General features: G+C 43.3%; 1 protein-coding gene across 5 annotated transcripts in view; it reads right to left on the bottom strand.

The window, feature by feature from the left end:
• LOC114784684 (early endosome antigen 1-like) overlaps positions 1–18,475 on the bottom strand; it is a 124,578-nt gene that overhangs the window by 73,333 nt on the left and 32,770 nt on the right. For 4 of the 5 annotated variants that reach the window (XR_003748901.1, XM_028970255.1, XM_028970251.1 and 1 more), the window contains 4 exons: positions 7,596–7,712; positions 6,177–6,356; positions 470–637; positions 200–283 (listed from right to left, as the gene is read on the bottom strand). Coding sequence is in view for 4 of the 5 variants with exons in the window: in XM_028970255.1 (XP_028826088.1) it covers positions 200–283; positions 470–637; positions 6,177–6,356; positions 7,596–7,712 (549 nt within the window). In the remaining variant the exon portion in view is untranslated. The remainder of the gene's footprint in view (positions 1–199; positions 284–469; positions 638–6,176; positions 6,357–7,595; positions 7,713–18,475) is intronic. The other variant, XM_028970253.1, reaches the window with a different exon arrangement.

The following is an 18,475-nucleotide window of genomic DNA, read 5'->3' as shown; positions in this document are numbered from 1 at the left end:
CCTCCTCCTCCCCCAGAAACAGTAGCGCTTCCTTTCCCCCCCCTCGCTCCCGTCTTTCAGCGAACCCTCACTCCTTCACTCATCCCGTTATCTCCCCCACCAGCCTCGGCTGCTCCTGTCACTCACTCACTCATTCACTGCTTCGCTCGCACCATTTCATAAGCCCCCGACGGCCCGCCTCCCTCCCCGTTCCCCTCACCTCCTCCAGGGCTCCCTGGTGCTTCTCCTGCGTCGCTCGGAGCGCCGCTTTCAGCTGCAGCATGAGGCGATCTCGAGAGCTCACCTGCAGACAAAGAGACGCGTGGGTCTACCCGTCCTGGACAGGCCTGTACCTGAGCGGCGTGCCGAGACGCCGAGGGCCACAAAATTAGTCGCAAGAGCATCATGGGTTTGAGAGACGGAGAGGGCAACTGTGCCGCGTGCGTTAAATAAGCCTCATTTACGGAGGTCGGCGGAAGCCATGCCGCACCTCTTGTTGCGCCGTTCTGTGTTTTTCCTTGATAAACGTCAGCTCCATCTCCAGCTTCGTATTCTGGCTGCTCAGCTCTCTAATGTCCTGGGAGCGCTGCGTTATTTGGGCTGTCAGCTCGGCAGCTTCTTCCCTCAGTTTCTGCAGAGAGTCGTCCCGCCGGAGCAGCTGGGAACAGAAAAACAAGGATCCCGGCCTCATCTCAAATCACTCAGTGCCATCATTCACGCCTAAAAGAATGAGGGAAGAAGAAAAAAATTGCAGCAAGTATTATGTTTTTATCACAGTCCAGACACTGTGCCAAATGAACGAGAAAAGTCAGGCCTAGAAAGGCCCAGTTCATACACCCTGTTCCTGTTCGTTCCTACCTGTTTTTAAAGGGCCAATGGAAGAATAAAGCAGGTAAAGTTTTGATGTTAAAGTCGTCTATGCATTGTGTTTAATAGCCTGTCGGGCAATAACGCTGCTACTAGTGCTGAACTCGGGCCATTTTGCCATTTTATTAATCTAAAGTTGCCTTATTCTGACATCACAGGTACTGGGTTCCAGACAAGCAGCAGTTCTGTGTCTGTTATTTCTATTGTTTCTTAGAATACTGGTAGACACCCCGGCATTCTAGTAATACACTCCTGGAAATAATCCTGAAAAAAAGTCTTAATCATAACCAGGTTGTAAATGCAAAAACAGGAGCATGCGACAAAAAATTATTGAAACCTGTATTTAAACAGGCATTTCATCTGCTGATCAAACGTTTAAGACTATATATTTAAAATGCAGAATCTGCTCAAAAACGAGTCTTATATTTAATTTTCTGTCAGGCGTTCACAGCGTCGTGAAATCCTGATGACAAAGGCAAAAAGGCTTTCTGTCTTTGAACGTGGCTGGATTTTTGGGCCAGTCAATTCCTTAAAAGTTCCTGAGGGTTAGTGACATAAAAGTGAAGTGGTAGCTGTCACCTGCGCTGAGCCGGAGGATCGGATGAGCTGTCCATAGACACACAGACTGATCCTCGACCAAAATTAGCTCCCTTACTGATGCTGACTGCAGCCCAATAACCCTAAGACAGCATCTGTGTAGTTTACTAAAGAACAAATAACTATGCTATGGGAGTATCAATTATGGGATATTCAAAGATATTTTCTGATGAGAACTTTTTTAACCTGGATGGTTCTGATTGTTTGCAGCGTTACCGGCATCCCACCAGAAATGTTTTTTACACGGCACAGGTTACAAGATGCATGTCTAATGTTTTATTGCAATGCATTTTTGAAAGAGCATTGTTTATTATAAACTTGGCCTGTACATCATAATATCCCAAAAACACTCCTTTTTCTGACCATTTTTTTTTTTATTCCAGCAGCTCCTTTTGCAAGAAGCAGAGTTAGTTTTGTCTTGTTAGTTTTGTTGCATCTGAAGGTGAATAATAAAATAGAAATAAAATAATATCATATAAACACAGAGGGATATGGGCTGGTCATTGTGGTGACCATAATGACAGGCATTACTTCATTATGAAGGGAACACAATGCAGCATGCATTCAACTCGACAATGAGCCATAATGTAATACAACACAGTAATACACAGTTGTTAGTGTGCCTGACAATGACACGCTGCCTCCCTATTGTTTATACTCCCGCTTTTATTATTTTTTATTCTTTTACGGCCACATTGTCTAATCAGTCATTTTATATGCCGGGTGTTCATCTTGGCTTTCAATAACACCTTCAATCTTCAGCCTCATGAAGAGGAGTGAGTTTGTTTAAATGAGATATTAGTTTCAATCAGCAGTGCGAGGGAGAGGTGAAGCGCTCGGAGAGAAACTTGGTGCGGCGCGGACTCCGCTTATCCCCACCGCCCCCCTACCACCTTCTAAACACAGAAAAATGTATCTCTCCCATTCAGCATATTGAATGTCTTATGGAAAGTGAAAGGTCATTTGTAACTGTCCACAGGATTGATGGAGTTAAGATAGCTCCTTGACCTTCACCCTGCACTCATGGAGAACTGTCTCAAATGACGGAGCAGAAGGCGGCCTCGGCCTGACTAGGAAAAAAAAAAAAAATCTGCACTTCTGCCGGATCGCTGTTCCAGTGACTGGACGCTCGCTGCCACGCCAACGCCAGTTGGGATTTAATTATCTGCATCCCTCCTTTCATTATACGCCCAACTGTCATCCCATCCAGCCCCGAAATATCCGCCATTTGTACTAATTCCGCCGTTTTTTTTTTTGGCCATATTCAAGGAATGATTGCTTGCGTGGCCTGCACAAACATGGCTGAGATCAATTCTCACAGGCCTGTAAACGCTTTTGTATTGGCCATCTGTCTGTGAAACTCAGCACTAAAACCGTCTCCGTTGGAAACAGGGGCAGAAAGCGGACTCTGAAAAAAGTGTTGATATTTTGTATTATGCGCGACCTTTAAAAAAAAAAAAAATAGATAAAAATTTAGGAAGGCGCGACGTGACACACTTAAAGCCGGGAGTGCTCCAGATGCCCTCGGTCCAACTCCATCTTCGAAGTCAGAGTTTAAAGCACACAACACAACAAACTCCTCTGTCTAATCAGAATGAAATTAGAGCCAGCCCAGAGGCGGCCTTCATAAATATGAAACAGCCGATTGTGAGGCGTTACAACAGAGTTTCATGTCCATGTAAGTACTATTAGATTCTGGTATTATTTTGTGACCGGGCCCCCTTCTTGTGAAAAAAAATTTAAAAAATGCAGTTAAAATGTTAAAATGTTCCTCAGACTGCATCAAAAGACTCTTGAGAGGACTGTATCATATCAGGAGTGCATAATTCCTTTGTGTTTGTACATTTCATGCATGCATAATATATTGTGTTACACCCTTCCAAGGCACATTTAACAGGCTCATTGCAGCATAATTTTACAGGGCTGACATCAGACTTGCTCGGCTGCACAGCGGCTGACATTAACCGTATCTGAAAGCAGGAGAAAACAGACCAAAAAAAAAAAAAAAAAAGAGAAAAGGTGCGATTTTGTGGCTCTTGAAAGCGATGGGATGCGGCGTCCTCATGAAACATTAAAAGGAAATCAGCTTTTATATCACATTAGGTAGCCGAGCACAGCGGCACGGAAACAATACTGTTTGTGTTTATGAGCAGGACACACCTCATTGACACGACACCTTTGCAATCATCAGATTTCGAATTAAACGTCAAATGAGAAAAAATATCATTTAAAAGCCACGCTAAACAGCGCCAGCAACCTCATCTGTGGGTTGCAGAGAACAACCAGGCTTCTTCCTGTACTTCTATTACCCTGATATTACAGCACATATAACCTAATATTACGGTCAGCAGTGGATGGATTTATGTTCATTTCTGCGGAATAAAGGTGTCGCAGGGACGGCTGCAAAGTGCGCATTATCTTGGGCGTGTCATTCTTGTCTGACAGACGGGACCCTTTGGTGATTATTTACCTGAGGAGCATTTGTCACTGTGGTGACGAATCGAGCCCAACCAACTGGGTCAATCACTCCAACTTTTAGACAGGAGCTTGCAAGTAGAAAAGGAGCTCGATTACGGACAGGAAGCCACCAAAAAAAAGGAAGAATTTCCAGAGGAAGGTATTTTTAAATCAATCACTGTGTTTCTGTCTCTGAGCATCTCTCCTCCATGTTTTCCTGCATCAAAAAGCTGACAGTGGGAATCCCAGCTGACGAGCAGTCATACAATAAAGACAACACAGAGAGAGCTCAAGAGTCGAAAAGAGGGGGGGGGGGAATATATATAAATAAAAATCATGGACATACAACACGAGAGATGCAAACAAACAAATAAAGTTGCCGACAAACACATTCAATATTCATGAAGCGGAGGGGGAAGGCGAGGGTGCTTTTTAAGTGTAATCACCTTTCAGACTGAGATGTGGGACGCACAATGCTTCCACTGCCCACAAGGGGACCACCTTTCCGTTGGTCCGGTGAAAAGCAGGGACTGCTGGGTAGAGACTCCAACACAATTATGAATGGAATCCATCATGGCCTCGCTGTGGCTGTTTTGTCGCCAGAACTGAAGCCCTCCTGCTATTGTCTCTGACCTCTCAGGCGATCTGTCCTCTACTGCATATCTTTATTAACGAAACTAGCTAGGCATTATTTAAGATGTATAGTGCATTGGATGTGATGAGGGCAGTTCTTTCATCAGACCCCTTGAGTCTATCTGCATGTTTGGTTTTGCAGTGGACGAGAGATCGTGTTTGTAATATCTTTGCTGTGCACCATGCACCAGTTTTACAGAAAGTGGACGTAAGCAGAGGAGGATGGGGAAGCAGGATTTTGCACTCGTTGTTGCCAGATTGGGCTGTTTTGGATTTGACATTTTGGGACAAATTGCTTACGGAGAAAAACATTATCATTTAAGGATGTTAAGTGGCAGTTAAATAGTTTGAGTTGTACAATGACTGATTTTGGCACAATATTTGATTATTTTGTCTCAAACATTCAGTGGGAATGTTTCAGTGCATTCAGTGCTTGCGCTACTTTGCACATTTGACATATTGACAGGAGGGGCTTTAAATAATCCAGACGGGGCAAGTGGGATGTGCGAGAGCTGTCAATCATCGCTACTCCCATTTTAAACTTCATTAACAACTGTTTGTCTAAGTCTGTAGGGCTCTTAGAGATTTTACCGGCTTAAAAAATGAGAGGGGATTGAATTGAAACAAATATCAATGTCCCAATAGCCATCCCCTTCTGTTCTTAATGAAAACTATGGCCCGGACAGGGAATGGCGAGGCAATAAATATCTTCAGACTCTGCATTAATCTAAATGCATGCAGTGGAAGAAGTTATTTCCAACAAAGTGTCTGAGCTATTTGTTCAGCTGCGCTAACGTGGGGACGTCGGGGAACAAAAGCCATTATTGTTCGACGCCTTATTTTTTTTATGCCTCTCCACAGGAAATGGACAGTGGCAAAGTTACAGTAGTTCAACATATGAGATCAGAGGGAAGGTTTTCACAGTAAACCAAAACCAGATGTCGGGGCCGAAACTGGACCTGTAGCAAAATTAATGGCCGCGCTGTTTGCATAGCAAATGTGAAGATAAAAGGCAGGGGGGGAATTAATTCAAACCCATCAGCCCGACCGTGTGTTTTCTCATTCGGTCCGGGGGTTAAACAGACCACTGTTTGTGCAGAGGGCAGAATTAAACCTATATCACCAAACGTACCCGCTGTTTCGACAGAAAATTAGGTTAGCTCGTCTTAAGCCTCGACACTTGGAATTTTTTTTCCCACCCCACCCCACACCACCCCCATCCATCCCTCCCTCCCTCGCTCCCTCCCTCTTCTTTCTCTATTCATCTGAAATTCATTTAAAGTAAAAATAAGAAGACAGCTTTGCTCTGCAGAGAAAACACTTAAAATACCTCCTCTTTGCCAGTGTGGATTTGACAGAGTGGGGCTGTTTTCTCTCCACACAGCCCCAGTCCTCTGTGATTTTAAAAACTATACTGTACCGCTCGCGTTTCAGCAAATGCCAACACAAATAACGTCTGTCTGTGAATGGTGATATTTAGATAAGACACTGTGAAATTAGTGTAATAGACTCCATACTCCTCTAAACAACACATCCTGGGAATTCAGTATCACAGGGGAGGAGAAAGTTCAGAAACACACTTCTTTTTTTGTTGTTGTAGGAGAGGAGAGAGACAAGAAAAAAGGGGCTTCTACTCCTTTTACCTTATTGCCAGCTGCCTTCCTCGTGTCTTTGAGAGTTTCGCTTGCCCTACTTAAAGCCTCCTGCTGTTTGAGAATTTGATCTTGCAGCTGTTGGGATTGTTCTGTCTTTTCCTGTAATTTGGACTTCAGCAAGCCAACTTCTAAACCCAGGCTATTAACTTTCTCTTCGCTGGTCTGAAGCTGGGGGAGAGAGAGGAAGGAAAGTTAAACGCCCTTCAAAATCAACATGACAATCTTTTACCATCCATATAGGCATGCTAATAACATGTTTTAAGAAAAAGGACAAGCGCTGCTGGTTTTATATACATGATATACACACACACACACACGCATACTATAGTTTTAGTCAGGTAGTTTTTAACCAGTTTCACCAAATCGCAGAACTCCTCTGTTAACATGCTCATAAGGTTATGAAAGCCCTTCATGTGGTCCATCTGCATTACATCATACAGGTTATTTGAATGTTAAAAATTCTAGCAAAAAATAGCATTTTTTTTCTATAGGTGCAGTCATTTCACTCTGAACATAACAACACTGGAATACTGGAAATTACTGACAGATCAAGCTGCTCATTTTTAAAGGATTTAATAGTGAAGTGTGTGCTAGTCCAAAACCAAAGGGCTAGAAGCTAAGGTAATATCCAAACTAAATTGTAAATAAAGACACATCAATAGGGTTTGTGTACATTGAGTCCAAAACTGTGACACAACGCAAAATCCAATACGCTGGGATTCTGCACAACCTGGCCATATTGATCCGTTGAACAGTTCACTGATGATTACTGCGGTTGTTTGGGTATTCAATGCCTCTGACAGCCATTAATTATTAATGCCCATTATTATTTATGAAAACTGATTTACTCACCACAATTGCTTTTTTCCCTGTGCCACATTAGTGGATAGCAATTAGGATCCGGGCTAGATAGATCCAGGATAGATGACTGCTTTGCATGTAAAAAAAAGTGCAGGTGACCCAACAGAGAGGTCACAGAGAAAAACAATCCACATTTGGGAGGAAGTGTAGTGATTCAGTTTTAGCAAGGCCAAAGTGTTTAGTGGCTCAGAATGAATTCCTCCTCATCCTTCAGTAGAGGAAATCTCCAAAAAAGTGCTTAAAGGAAAATCCAAAGCCAATTATATTCATCATTAGTATGCTCCCTTAATGCCCTCATTTATTATTCAACACCAGCCATAAAAAGTTAAATTCACCATTTCGCATTTCTGTGTAAGTGATATTCAAATGAACCAAAAGTCCTTCATTTACACCGCACTGACCCAATCCTCTGTGGACGTTCAAAAAAATAACTTAAAAAATGCTCTGCATTGAACATTGAGGGATGATAAACTACAACCAGAACATTAAAATTATCCAAATTCCCAGCTCTCTCATTTGGGCCTTCGTTACTGCCGGTGGACATACCTTGTGCTGTAGCGAGCACATGGCCTCCCTCATGGTCTTGTTGTGGCCTCCAAGCTGCCCCTCTGCTGTCAGGGTCCATATCTCTGCTTCTTTCTCTGCCCGGTGACCCACAGTAACCTCAACAGTTACAAACAACAAGAACAAAATCAACATCTACACACCAGTCACCCACCCACTATTAGACAGCCCACAAATTATCAGTATACTATTAGAAATATTGTTTTATAAGCACATGTATTATGGGTGCATCAGACAAAATACAGTTTAGAAATATATGAGCAAGAGGTGGTTAACAGGCCCTCACAAACATGGTGCAATATTCTGATGTTACTTTAAAAAATGGATGCATGCAGAATGCATGGGGCATGTAGGTTAAACTGTTCCCCACAGGATACTTCACAGCTTATACCCTGCATTTGAAATGTCAATATATCAATAACACGTTATAAACATGTCATAAGGAACATGTTCTCAATATACTGACCACATTTTATGTTAATCTGGTGTATGAATGCTGTATGAAGAATTAAAAAGTGCAAAGTGATTCTTCTTCTCTTGCCAGTTGGTGGCGCTATACCAAGGTGTCAAATTTCATATATGAATATGATTATGGTGTGACACTGAATATTTCCATGAAGTTTCATCTCTATTACTCAATGTTTAGTGTAATTTATGATTTTTTTTTTTTTAAATGACTTTATTATTGGTGAATAAGACAAAGGGTCTAGGATCCTTGTTTCCAATTCCTTTGAATGAGCAAATTAAACCAGCCAGATTAACTCACTACCTCCTGGGTTGGGCTATTGAGAGCCCATGCCCGGGTCAAATTGTGTCTCAGTACAAATGTTTTGTGAATTGTGATGAGTGGGGCAAAAAAATCTTTTTGTGTTTGTGCATAGGAAGCATCTGAAAACTCTGTGAGAAGGAGAATAATAATAATTAATAATAATAAAATGTGTCGAAAGTTGGTGTGCTGGAATATAAGATAATGTAGCATGCAACATTAGGCAGGAGGCAGAAAGTTTCTAATGTGATGCAGACAGGTGAAGTTGGTGCTGAATGCCATTAGGCTCCAGAACTCGGTGTGACTTATGCCGAGGTGCGTGACGAATGCATCACAAGTTGAGACGAAGCAGTGGGCACTGCGGGAATTACGAGCGAACACAGAAATTTATCTCACATCACCGACGTGCTCGAATCTCCTCTGATAACGCAAAACCCAGCCAAACATGTCTGACAACACATCTTCAATGGATTAGTTCTCAACACCTGGTTCTTTTATGTAGCAGAGTCGGGGTTGAGGCTCCTCAAGTGACAACCACGTTTGCGCTGAATGTGAGATTACAGAGCGACATCACACCCTGTCCATTAAAGGAATACTTAAGGGAATGTGTAAAACAGCCTATTACTAAAACATGGCGTAGGATTTGTCAGTATCTCCTTGCAGCCCGGGCGCAGCTTTAAACAGCAAGCTGTCAGGGCACATTTCAACTCCACTCCGTCAGGGCCGTGGGAGGGAACAAGATGGCGGCCGTTTCATCAGCGCAAATGGCAGCCGGTGAAGGCTATGGTGGCCAGGAAGGAAAGCGGGACCAAGGTGCTCAACCTTTGAGGCGGAAGGCGCTGTTGTTGGGAGTGCTGCACTTCAGATAAAGGACAACCTGTTTCTTGTGCAAACACAACAAAAGTGGAGCGACAGCAAATATTAGACTTAATAAAATATCCAATAATGCCATATATCGAGGCATGGAACAGGGATCATAAAAAATGTGTTTCATTCTAGATACGAACACATCCACATGTTGTGTACTCCCCTCTTCAGATGGATATAGTTAGAACATCATAGAAGAATGATTAATAATGATTAATATTATGCAATATACTACTTGCTACCACGTATAAACACAAACCAAAAACTCTGGCTGTACACCTCTATATACTAGAGAATCTCAAATTGCATTTGGATTCATAACATATCTTAAAAAATTATACCTAACAATATTTTTCAAAAGTTGGACATTCCAGTATTGTTTTAAATCAAATTCAAATTCGAATTCAAATTTTATTTGTCACATACATAGTCATACACGGTATGATATGCAGTGAAATGCTTTTTGCGACTACTACAGACCACAGTATTGCAAATGTTGCAAGTATACAATGAACCAATATGCAAATATTGCAAACATAACCAAATATTACACTTTTACGTCTTTAACATAAAATATGTGTAACTGGTAGGGTGAAGGTGTGCAAATGAGTTAAAGACAATGTTTAAAGAAAAGAGAAAAAGAGCCATAAAAAAGAGCAGTAAAGTAAAAAGCGCAGAGTGATTTTGTGCAAAGTGATTTGTGCAAAGTGATTTTGTGCAAAAGAGTCCGGAGTGATTGGAGGTGAAAGTGAAAGTGCTGGAGTTCTATGTACTGTTGTTGTTGAGAGCTCGGACAGCCTGCGGGAAGAAGCTCCTCCTCATTCTCTCTGTGAAATAACTAATAACACAAGATTTCTGATTTTCATTGGATTTTCATTTTCAACATCAAGATAAAACAGAAAATATTTCTCCTAACGTGTACTAAAAAAAGCCAATATGAGTATTTTTCAATGCAGTAGCACATTATATTGTGCTTTTGGTGTTTTTTGGGAATATTTAAGGTGAAGCAGTTGTTTTAATTGAAAAACACTTTTTTTAATTTGGGTTAGGGATCTTCTGAAGGTGGAACGAGTCCCAGTTGTGTTCCAATCCTTCCTTGTTGGAACATGAGGAAGACACACTCCAGAACAGAGAAAACAGGGTGCTGCCTCTGAGAGTCACAACACACTCAGGGCAGACGCTGCTTGGGGGCACGCAGGGGTCAGATGGAGACCCCTGTCTGGTGACGTAGGCTCTGGCTGGTCTGCGAGGAGGTCCAGAGGTTCAGAGCTGCAACACGCAGCTTTCATCTCTCACAGATGAGCGCAGATGGTGGAGCGTGGGATTCTCTGGTGTACCAAGAATAGAAAAACACACAGAGGAAAATCCACACACGTACACAAGAACAGCAGCTGGTAGGCCCACAGAGGAGGATGTGGACACCTTTATTCCACACGAGACGAAAATTCCCCCAGAAAACTGCAGCATTGCACAGAAACACACGCACACGTGCGCCCAAACACCACCCTGAACTCCTGAACTCTGCGCCTCCACGCCACCGCACGGCTTGTCTGATGTTAACGCTGCCTGCTAATATAATGGGGGGTAATTAAACCCCCTCACTGAGGGGTTATCCAGAGGTGGTCGGGCCTGATGAACAGGAAGCGGTGAAGTCATTTTTATTTTTTTTTAACCTCCACAGCTCTCTCAGTTCTCTCCACATCAGCCACATGCTTGTTTTTTTGCATTCACAGAATTTATCGGACGCCTTTATCCAGAGCGACTTACAATCAGTAGTTATAGGGACAGTCTCCCTGGAGATACTCAGGGACACTATGTTAGTATCACTATGGGCACTAGGCTACTGCCAGCCTACTACAACATGCTGCAGCTATATATCCAACACAGAAACCAGTTTTGACAGCGCCTGCAGCTCAATATTTGCTTTGCCCCACTTCCAGAACACATGCAATTATTTAAATAATTATTTACTTGACTTAAGAACAAGGTGCAATCAGAATAACATCCAAACAATGCATAAAAAAAAGAAGACAAAAGAACAAAAAAATGCCACAGTGAGACAAGAACAAAAACCTGCGCTTTTATCACCCACTGTCCTGTAACTGCATCTGGAGTTTATGGGTCATGACCTCTCTGCTGCTTATCTGCGGAGATGAACAGAGGATGAGAACCAGAGAGAGAGTGGGGGGTCTAACACAGCAAAAGGGAGCAACAGATGAGCGGAAAAGGGCAGCAGTGGAGTAGAAAAGGTGACTGAGAATAAACAAGGCAGGAAGGAGCTATGTTTCCATTAACCTGCTTAGTACACAATTTGGAATTGCAAACTAGATACTTTGCGGGGAAAAATAAAAGTTGGCCTTGTGCTTCTCGGCTCGAGCCGGATCCCATGAATGCTTCTATTTGGTTAGTCTTTCTGGAGATCTCAGGACCTCAGTAGATCATTGCTGAAATGACCTGCTAGCCAACCGCTGCTGGCTATTGTCAGGTAAAAGGGGCCTTTCTGGTCGTGCGTGCATTGCATTTCCTTGCTGCCTTTTGATTAAACAAGATCCAATCACAATCGCTACGGCCATGTGTCAAATCTCGGAGGCCTGTCGCCACGTTTAATTGAAGTGACCATCATGTGAGGAGCCAAACCATCTGTAATCGTTTAACCTCGCTCACATGTTACACAGACCATATGCAATTGTGTTTTGTCAATTTTTTTTTTATCCCCTCGGTTTTGCACAAACCTGCGATTGACAGAGGCAGGGAAAGCAGACAAAGGGATGACCTAAGTGGATGGAAGGAGCACAGAGAAAGAGAGGAGATAAAAGAGAATAATAAAGAACGCTGGGCCGAAACAGACAGAAACAAAGACACGGAGATCATCCTGCTTTTTCCTGGACCATGATGGGTTGGGCCCTCAACGTACCCTGAGACCCCGTGCCACTCACAGCTCACCTCACACTCATTTTCTGTTACATCGTTAATGTGGTAATGATAACAGCTCCATTCAAGACACCTAATGGCTAACCCTAATCTTAAAACCAGCCGCTGAGAACTTCACATCTATTTCTTTCCTCCTTGAAGTCTCAATTGACCCAGTGGAGGGAGGAAAAGTCCAAATAGAATATCAGAATATCGCTATATTTGAAATGAGGGCTTAATCCCTAATATTACATTAGAACGCTTCAGTGGGGGGGAGCCTATCTATGCAGGACATAATGGACTAATTATTTTGCCAATCAAACTCTCCCTTGAGAGGTCCCTGCCCTGGCGCTCCGTGCCTGGCCCGCGATCGCTCCCCTGCCAGCCCGAGCAGCTTGCCTAAATCCGTGATTGGAGAAAAGCTCTCCTTTCATTCACCGCTACAATGAGACGGGTGGAGGAGAGGACAATGTGTGGGTTACACCACCCTTTCGGCACCGTCGTCAATAGTCTGTGGGGGCAGTGGTGGCCTAGCGTTTCAGGAAGCGGCCCTGTAATCAGAAGGTTGCCGGTTCGAATCCCGACCCGCCATGGTGCCACTGAGGCACCATGGCGGGTCCGTCCCCACACACTGCTCATGGCTGCCCACTGCTCACTCAGGGTGATGGGTTAAATGCAGAGGACAAATTTCACTATGTGCACCGTGTGCTGTGCTGCTGTGTATCACATGTGACAATCACTTGACTTTTTTTTTTTTTAAGTCAGTCATGCGCTATTATAAGAATAAAATAAGGGCATTGATACAAGTTTGGAAATCAGGGGAATTTCAATGATGCTGCAGTTTAGTAAAAGGAAGATTAAGTACCACACTTCATCAAACGTGAGCTATACCTTACCTTAGAATCCAAGATGTTTACTGAGAATAGGCAGCATTCGTTAATTCATTCATAATTTGTTCATTAGACGTGGTGCTTTGATAGCTTGCACAGGTCAGAGGGCAAATGTGTTTGCATTTTGACAACAGTGATTACATATCACATTCAGCACAATGAAACTGAAGAGCTCTGGCCTTGAAAATAATTGAAGCGCCGCAGCGTCCCCATCGTGCAAAATGCTGCACAGACAATGGTGGGACTACAAAGGGTGGGACTACCCCCTCCCCCCTAACAACACATGGGACATAATGTCCATGTACCTACGGAGGTCTTCAAGGTCAGAACTTCATATCGACCTGCAAGGTGAGGGTCTGTGGGCGGGGGAGTGGTGGATTGTGGGCGAAATGAAGGAACTAAGTCTCAAGCAGTGCTTTCTTGCATGCTTTCACTTCCAAATAATTATCTGAGGATAAGCTTGTCTGAGAGAACATTCTCAAGGAGAACAGCTTCATTGTTCGCCTACATTGTCTTGGTTCCCCTACTCAAGGGCAGGACTCCATTCTTCCAAAAGAATAACTTCATTTGGAGTTTTGATGGTGGTGGAGATGTAGCCCGGTGTACAGCGTGCTAATGTCTTTGGTCACTGCTTCTAAAAGGTGGTCCTGTGTCATACTGTTAGAGGGGTTTGAATATGGCTGCTGTCACAGTACTGCAAATAAGTTCATATATTCGTCCTCCACCAACTCTACTCTGACTAACATTTGTAAAGTAAACAACTAGCACATGTTGATGACATTTCGATCCTCTATGCTAACATGTGTGAGTGGCTTCAATACGTGTAGCCTCATGGTACAGTCTAGACACCATCTTACATACGCTTTTGTACAATCTTGAATGAGAATGACCACTTTGTATAGATGGGCAGTGACCTTTCACAGCAAAATCACAATTGAACCCAGCAGGCAAAATGCTGTGAAAACACAAGCATCACAACTTTCTTCAGATTTTTCCTTTAAATTGTCCCCCCCTGTCTGCATGGCACATAATGATGAGCTCCTTCCCGGCAATAACTCAAAAGATGGAAAAGTTTCAACGTTGAATATTTGTTTGTGTCAGGGATGAGTAATCAGCGGCGACCTGATATACAACTTAAGGCAGGCGGTGTGTGTTTAAAGTGCACGATTTGTCACAGTTTGGAGAGTATACTCCACGGATGCACGCTATGATTTATTGCGAGCGATGCAGAAAAAGGTAGATATGTGCTGAACACCGGTGATGGAAATTGCTCCATTCAAATCGCTCTTCCCTTTCTTTTCTGTCTGTTCCCCAATACCCGCAAGAGCGGGGGGGGTGTGGGGGGGCTGGGGTAGTTGGGGAGCGCATCGGATTCTGCACATTTGCTGTCTGCTGTCAATAGGCAGGTTTCAATCCCTGGCCTAAGAACCGATCACTTTCAGTTTGATGATCCATTAGTTTCCCGAGTGGATGGGGATAAAAGACAGATTATTTAGGCCATGCAGAGTCTATAAATGACAAACTTAATGCTTTCCTGGAACCACAGCCAATGGTGTTAGGACAGGAGGGGAAAAGCTTTTTAGCTTTCAACACAAACACAAGGTATCACTTTGAAATGTAATATAATCCGAAGTGACAGTTGGACCAAATGCCTCACGTATTACGAGCCACATCTCCCCTTCCCAAATGACAGATACACGGCATACAATCTCAATCAATTTCTATTCGATTTCTCCTCTCGCCACAAGACCATTAAAATGCATTTTGAGCTGAGGAACCAAATGAGACGGTGGTAAAAAGTCCCGTGGCTGGACCCAAATGTCCTCAGAAACCTGACAGATCAATGCAACAGTGCATGCTCACATCTTGTTTTGTTCTTTTTATTTTAAAGCATCCTATCACAGAGCACCTTAGCGGCATTACTGCTTGTTACCAAATGAATGATCATGTAGGGAGGCCAAAATGCTCTGGATGAGGTGAATAGAAAAGTCAATGAGGTCAGCTGTGGATCTTCCTAATAGACAGAATTGGCAGAAAGGCCAGGTCACTTGCCTACAGAGAGACAGGGACGTTAAAGCAGGGTTGGCACCAGGATCAAGGAGAGAGAATGAGAAGCAGGAGGGTGGTGAGAGTGGAAGATGGAAATGAGAACCTGCGGAGGGGTAGAAACTCAACAGTCGGCCAGGGAGGGGAGAGAGAGAGAGAGAGAGACAGCTCCACAATGTCACACAGAGTGATGGATGGTGACACATATGCAGCCGTATGCATCAGGAGGAAGCTTCCGCGCCTGACAGGGCTCCGGCAAGATGACTTTCGAGTGAGTGGCAGCCAGTCCACACAGACTCTCACTCTCTCTCTCTCTCTCACACAGACACACACACACACACACAGAGAGACTCAACTTATCAAGCATGTGAATGACTGCAAAGACTCAAAAATGCACATGGTAATAGAGGCGGCTAAAAAGGCAAATGCCAACAGCGGGGTGGAAAATAAGGCGGCGTGTGTTCCAGCTTCTGTTAATGTTGCTTCTCCCGTAATTGGCCAACACAGGGCTATTGTCTGATGTGTGCCAATTTGGGCGAGCGCGTGCCCACGTGCGCAGCCCGCAGCAGACATGCGGAGTGGGCTTTAATCGTTGCCGGCGACGTCCTCAACAGGTACCTTTATGCAAACGCGAGCATATGGAGCCTTGGAGGCACCCATTACCGCGTACGACAGCGGCGAATTATCGGCGCGCCGGAGATTTCATCAAACAAGCTAAACTGGCGCCAAGCCGAGGCATCAGATAATGAAGACGCAGCTAAAATGGGATGCTGCTACAGACAATTAATTAACTAATTAGGCTAATGACTTCTTTACTCAACCCCCCTCCTTTTCTTTGGCTGGAGATATGAATTAATTACTGTTGGGTAATTAAATTAAGCAGGTTGTAATTTCACAGCTGCTCTCAAGGTCCCTCCCTCCCTCCCCGCCACACCCCTCCCTCGCTAATCAGCTTGAACTCCAGGTGGGGGCGCCTTCGCCAGCCCCCATCTCTGATGTCTTCTTCAGTGAAACCTTGGCATTCGACCAAAACTCAATGATATGCAGATCAAGTGTGTATGTGTGTGTGTGTGTGTGCGTGTGTGTGTGTGTGTGCTGATATCCTTGAGAGAGCGTCTTGTAGGGTTTTCAACCAGTGGGTGGTGTGTGTATGCTTGCATGTGAGTGTAAGCTTTTGGGAGACACCGCAGGAAGGGGGAAAAAAACACATACATGCACTTAAGCACATACTCCATATCGCATTATTTATCAAATGAATAGAATGTATAATGCAGTTTTTATTATGGGATAGAAATGCTGAGTACATATCACAAGGCCCATTAGGAGAGAGCAGAGCTTGACTTTGCCAAACTCATTTTTTCCCCTTATATTAAACATCTCTGACACTGGCAAAACCATTACATAAAACAACAGTGCAAGAGGATCAAAGCGCTGGGCTCTGGGAGGAGAAGCTCCCTTCAGAACAGCGTGTTAGATGGTCTCTACCTCCTGTCTGACTGCCGTGTTCCCTTTTGAAATGCCCAGCTCTTCATTCGTCTGCTTCGTGGACTCTAATTTTCCGCGGTCATCTAGGGGTCTGGCTCTCGTTTCGGCCGCATGGACTTCAACCTATTACACAGCGACATGGCTCAAGACCAAGAATGCATGTGAAAGCACCTATAATGTGTATTATATATATATATATATATATATATATATATATATATATATATATATACACACACACACACACACACACACACACACACTATCACACTATCATCCAAAGATGAGGGTCAATAAGAAACAGATCAAAACTCATCTACAGCACTGTTTACATTCTGGCTGTTATTGATGGGAATATCGGAATGCATGTAGAGAGGACCGTCCAATGGAATGCTGTGCGCAATAATGCAAGTCTGACACTTTAAAAGCTTGATTGAATGGTTATTAGTAAACTGATCTGAATACAGTTGGGAACAGTTTCATACAGTTACTGATTAAAGAAGCAATAAAACTGGACAAATTCAGACTGACTGGGTGAGAAACTTTGGCAATTTCTTATTCATTCATTTCATGTTGTTTACGGAAGAGTGTGGGTTACAGAAGGTTCTTCTTATTTTGTTTGGGTAATCACACTTGACAATACAATCTCAAGACCAATCTCATCATATAACACAACGCACAATTTCTTCTCTGTTATAAATAAATGACAAATAGTAATTAGATGCTATAGACATTGTTAAATATTCAAATATATTTATAGTGTTCAGCATTTTATTCACATTTGTAGTATTTAAATATGACAAAAATATCCAGCGGTCCCCTTCCACAATTCTAAACAGATTTTGGAGACTACCAGGTGAGATTACATTTTAATTTAGATGCATCATTTACTAAGCAACCTGATCAACTTTGCATGTACACAGTCAGGCATTTCAAAACTCCATTGCTTCTGTAATGTTCATGGCTGGACAAGCACCTGTGTGATAATCCTGAGCGGTACAGATCTACAACCATTTTCTTTACTACCATAAAAGACTTAGTACTAACATATCTGAAAAATGAAACTACTAGGAGGCAATATTGCAACCAGAATTTGATTATTTATTCAAATGCACTTGGCTCCATGATGATTGGCTGAGGGGAATACAGACAATCTCCTTTAATAACGCTGTCTGTGAGAAATCAGCACAGCTCAGCCTTTGGCCTTGCCTTTAACAACAAGTGTATCCAGGTTGTATCATAATACAGTATTCAAATTATTCATATGAATATTCTGAACCACTATATAATAATATATACTATACAATTATGTATAAATACAGAGCACAGACCTGAAAAGGCTTCAACAATGATACAACGCTCTGTTCATAAATAGACACATGAGGAAAAAAGTAGAGCTGAGAGATTATCAGACTGCATGGAAAAGGATGCGCCGCCAGCCACTATCAGAGCCACATCTGCTATTTATCTATTCAAGAAGGCCATATCCCAGCTCTGTGTGCAGACATATGAATGGTGATGCATGAAATTTAGGGGGTGAGGATTCACAAAAATCTCCTTCCTGCCACTCCTCATGAGAACAGATCCACATCTGGAGCTAGCCAAGCTCACAGAGGTGTGTGGACGCACATAGACGTACACACACACACACACACACAAACACACATAGAGTAAAGCTGCTCAATTTACATGTGCCATTCTCTGGACCATTTGGGTATGAAGGTTCGGTTCTCCCAGTCAGGGCTCCTCACATCATGCACAGCAGCACAGAGCCCACAGGGGTGCAGAATGAGAGGGTCCAGTATCGGACAGGAAAGGAGAAAGAGCGGAAAAAGCAGACGCCAACCCCCAACCCTCAGCCCTTCCTCATCACCTCTTTTCCAGCATGCACCAGGGAG

This window comes from Denticeps clupeoides, chromosome 2 (assembly GCF_900700375.1).
Source record: "Denticeps clupeoides chromosome 2, fDenClu1.1, whole genome shotgun sequence".
Lineage (NCBI taxonomy): Eukaryota > Metazoa > Chordata > Actinopteri > Clupeiformes > Denticipitidae > Denticeps > Denticeps clupeoides.
The sequence above is the reverse complement of the archived record's forward strand: the minus strand, read 5'-3'. Positions and strand labels throughout refer to the sequence as shown.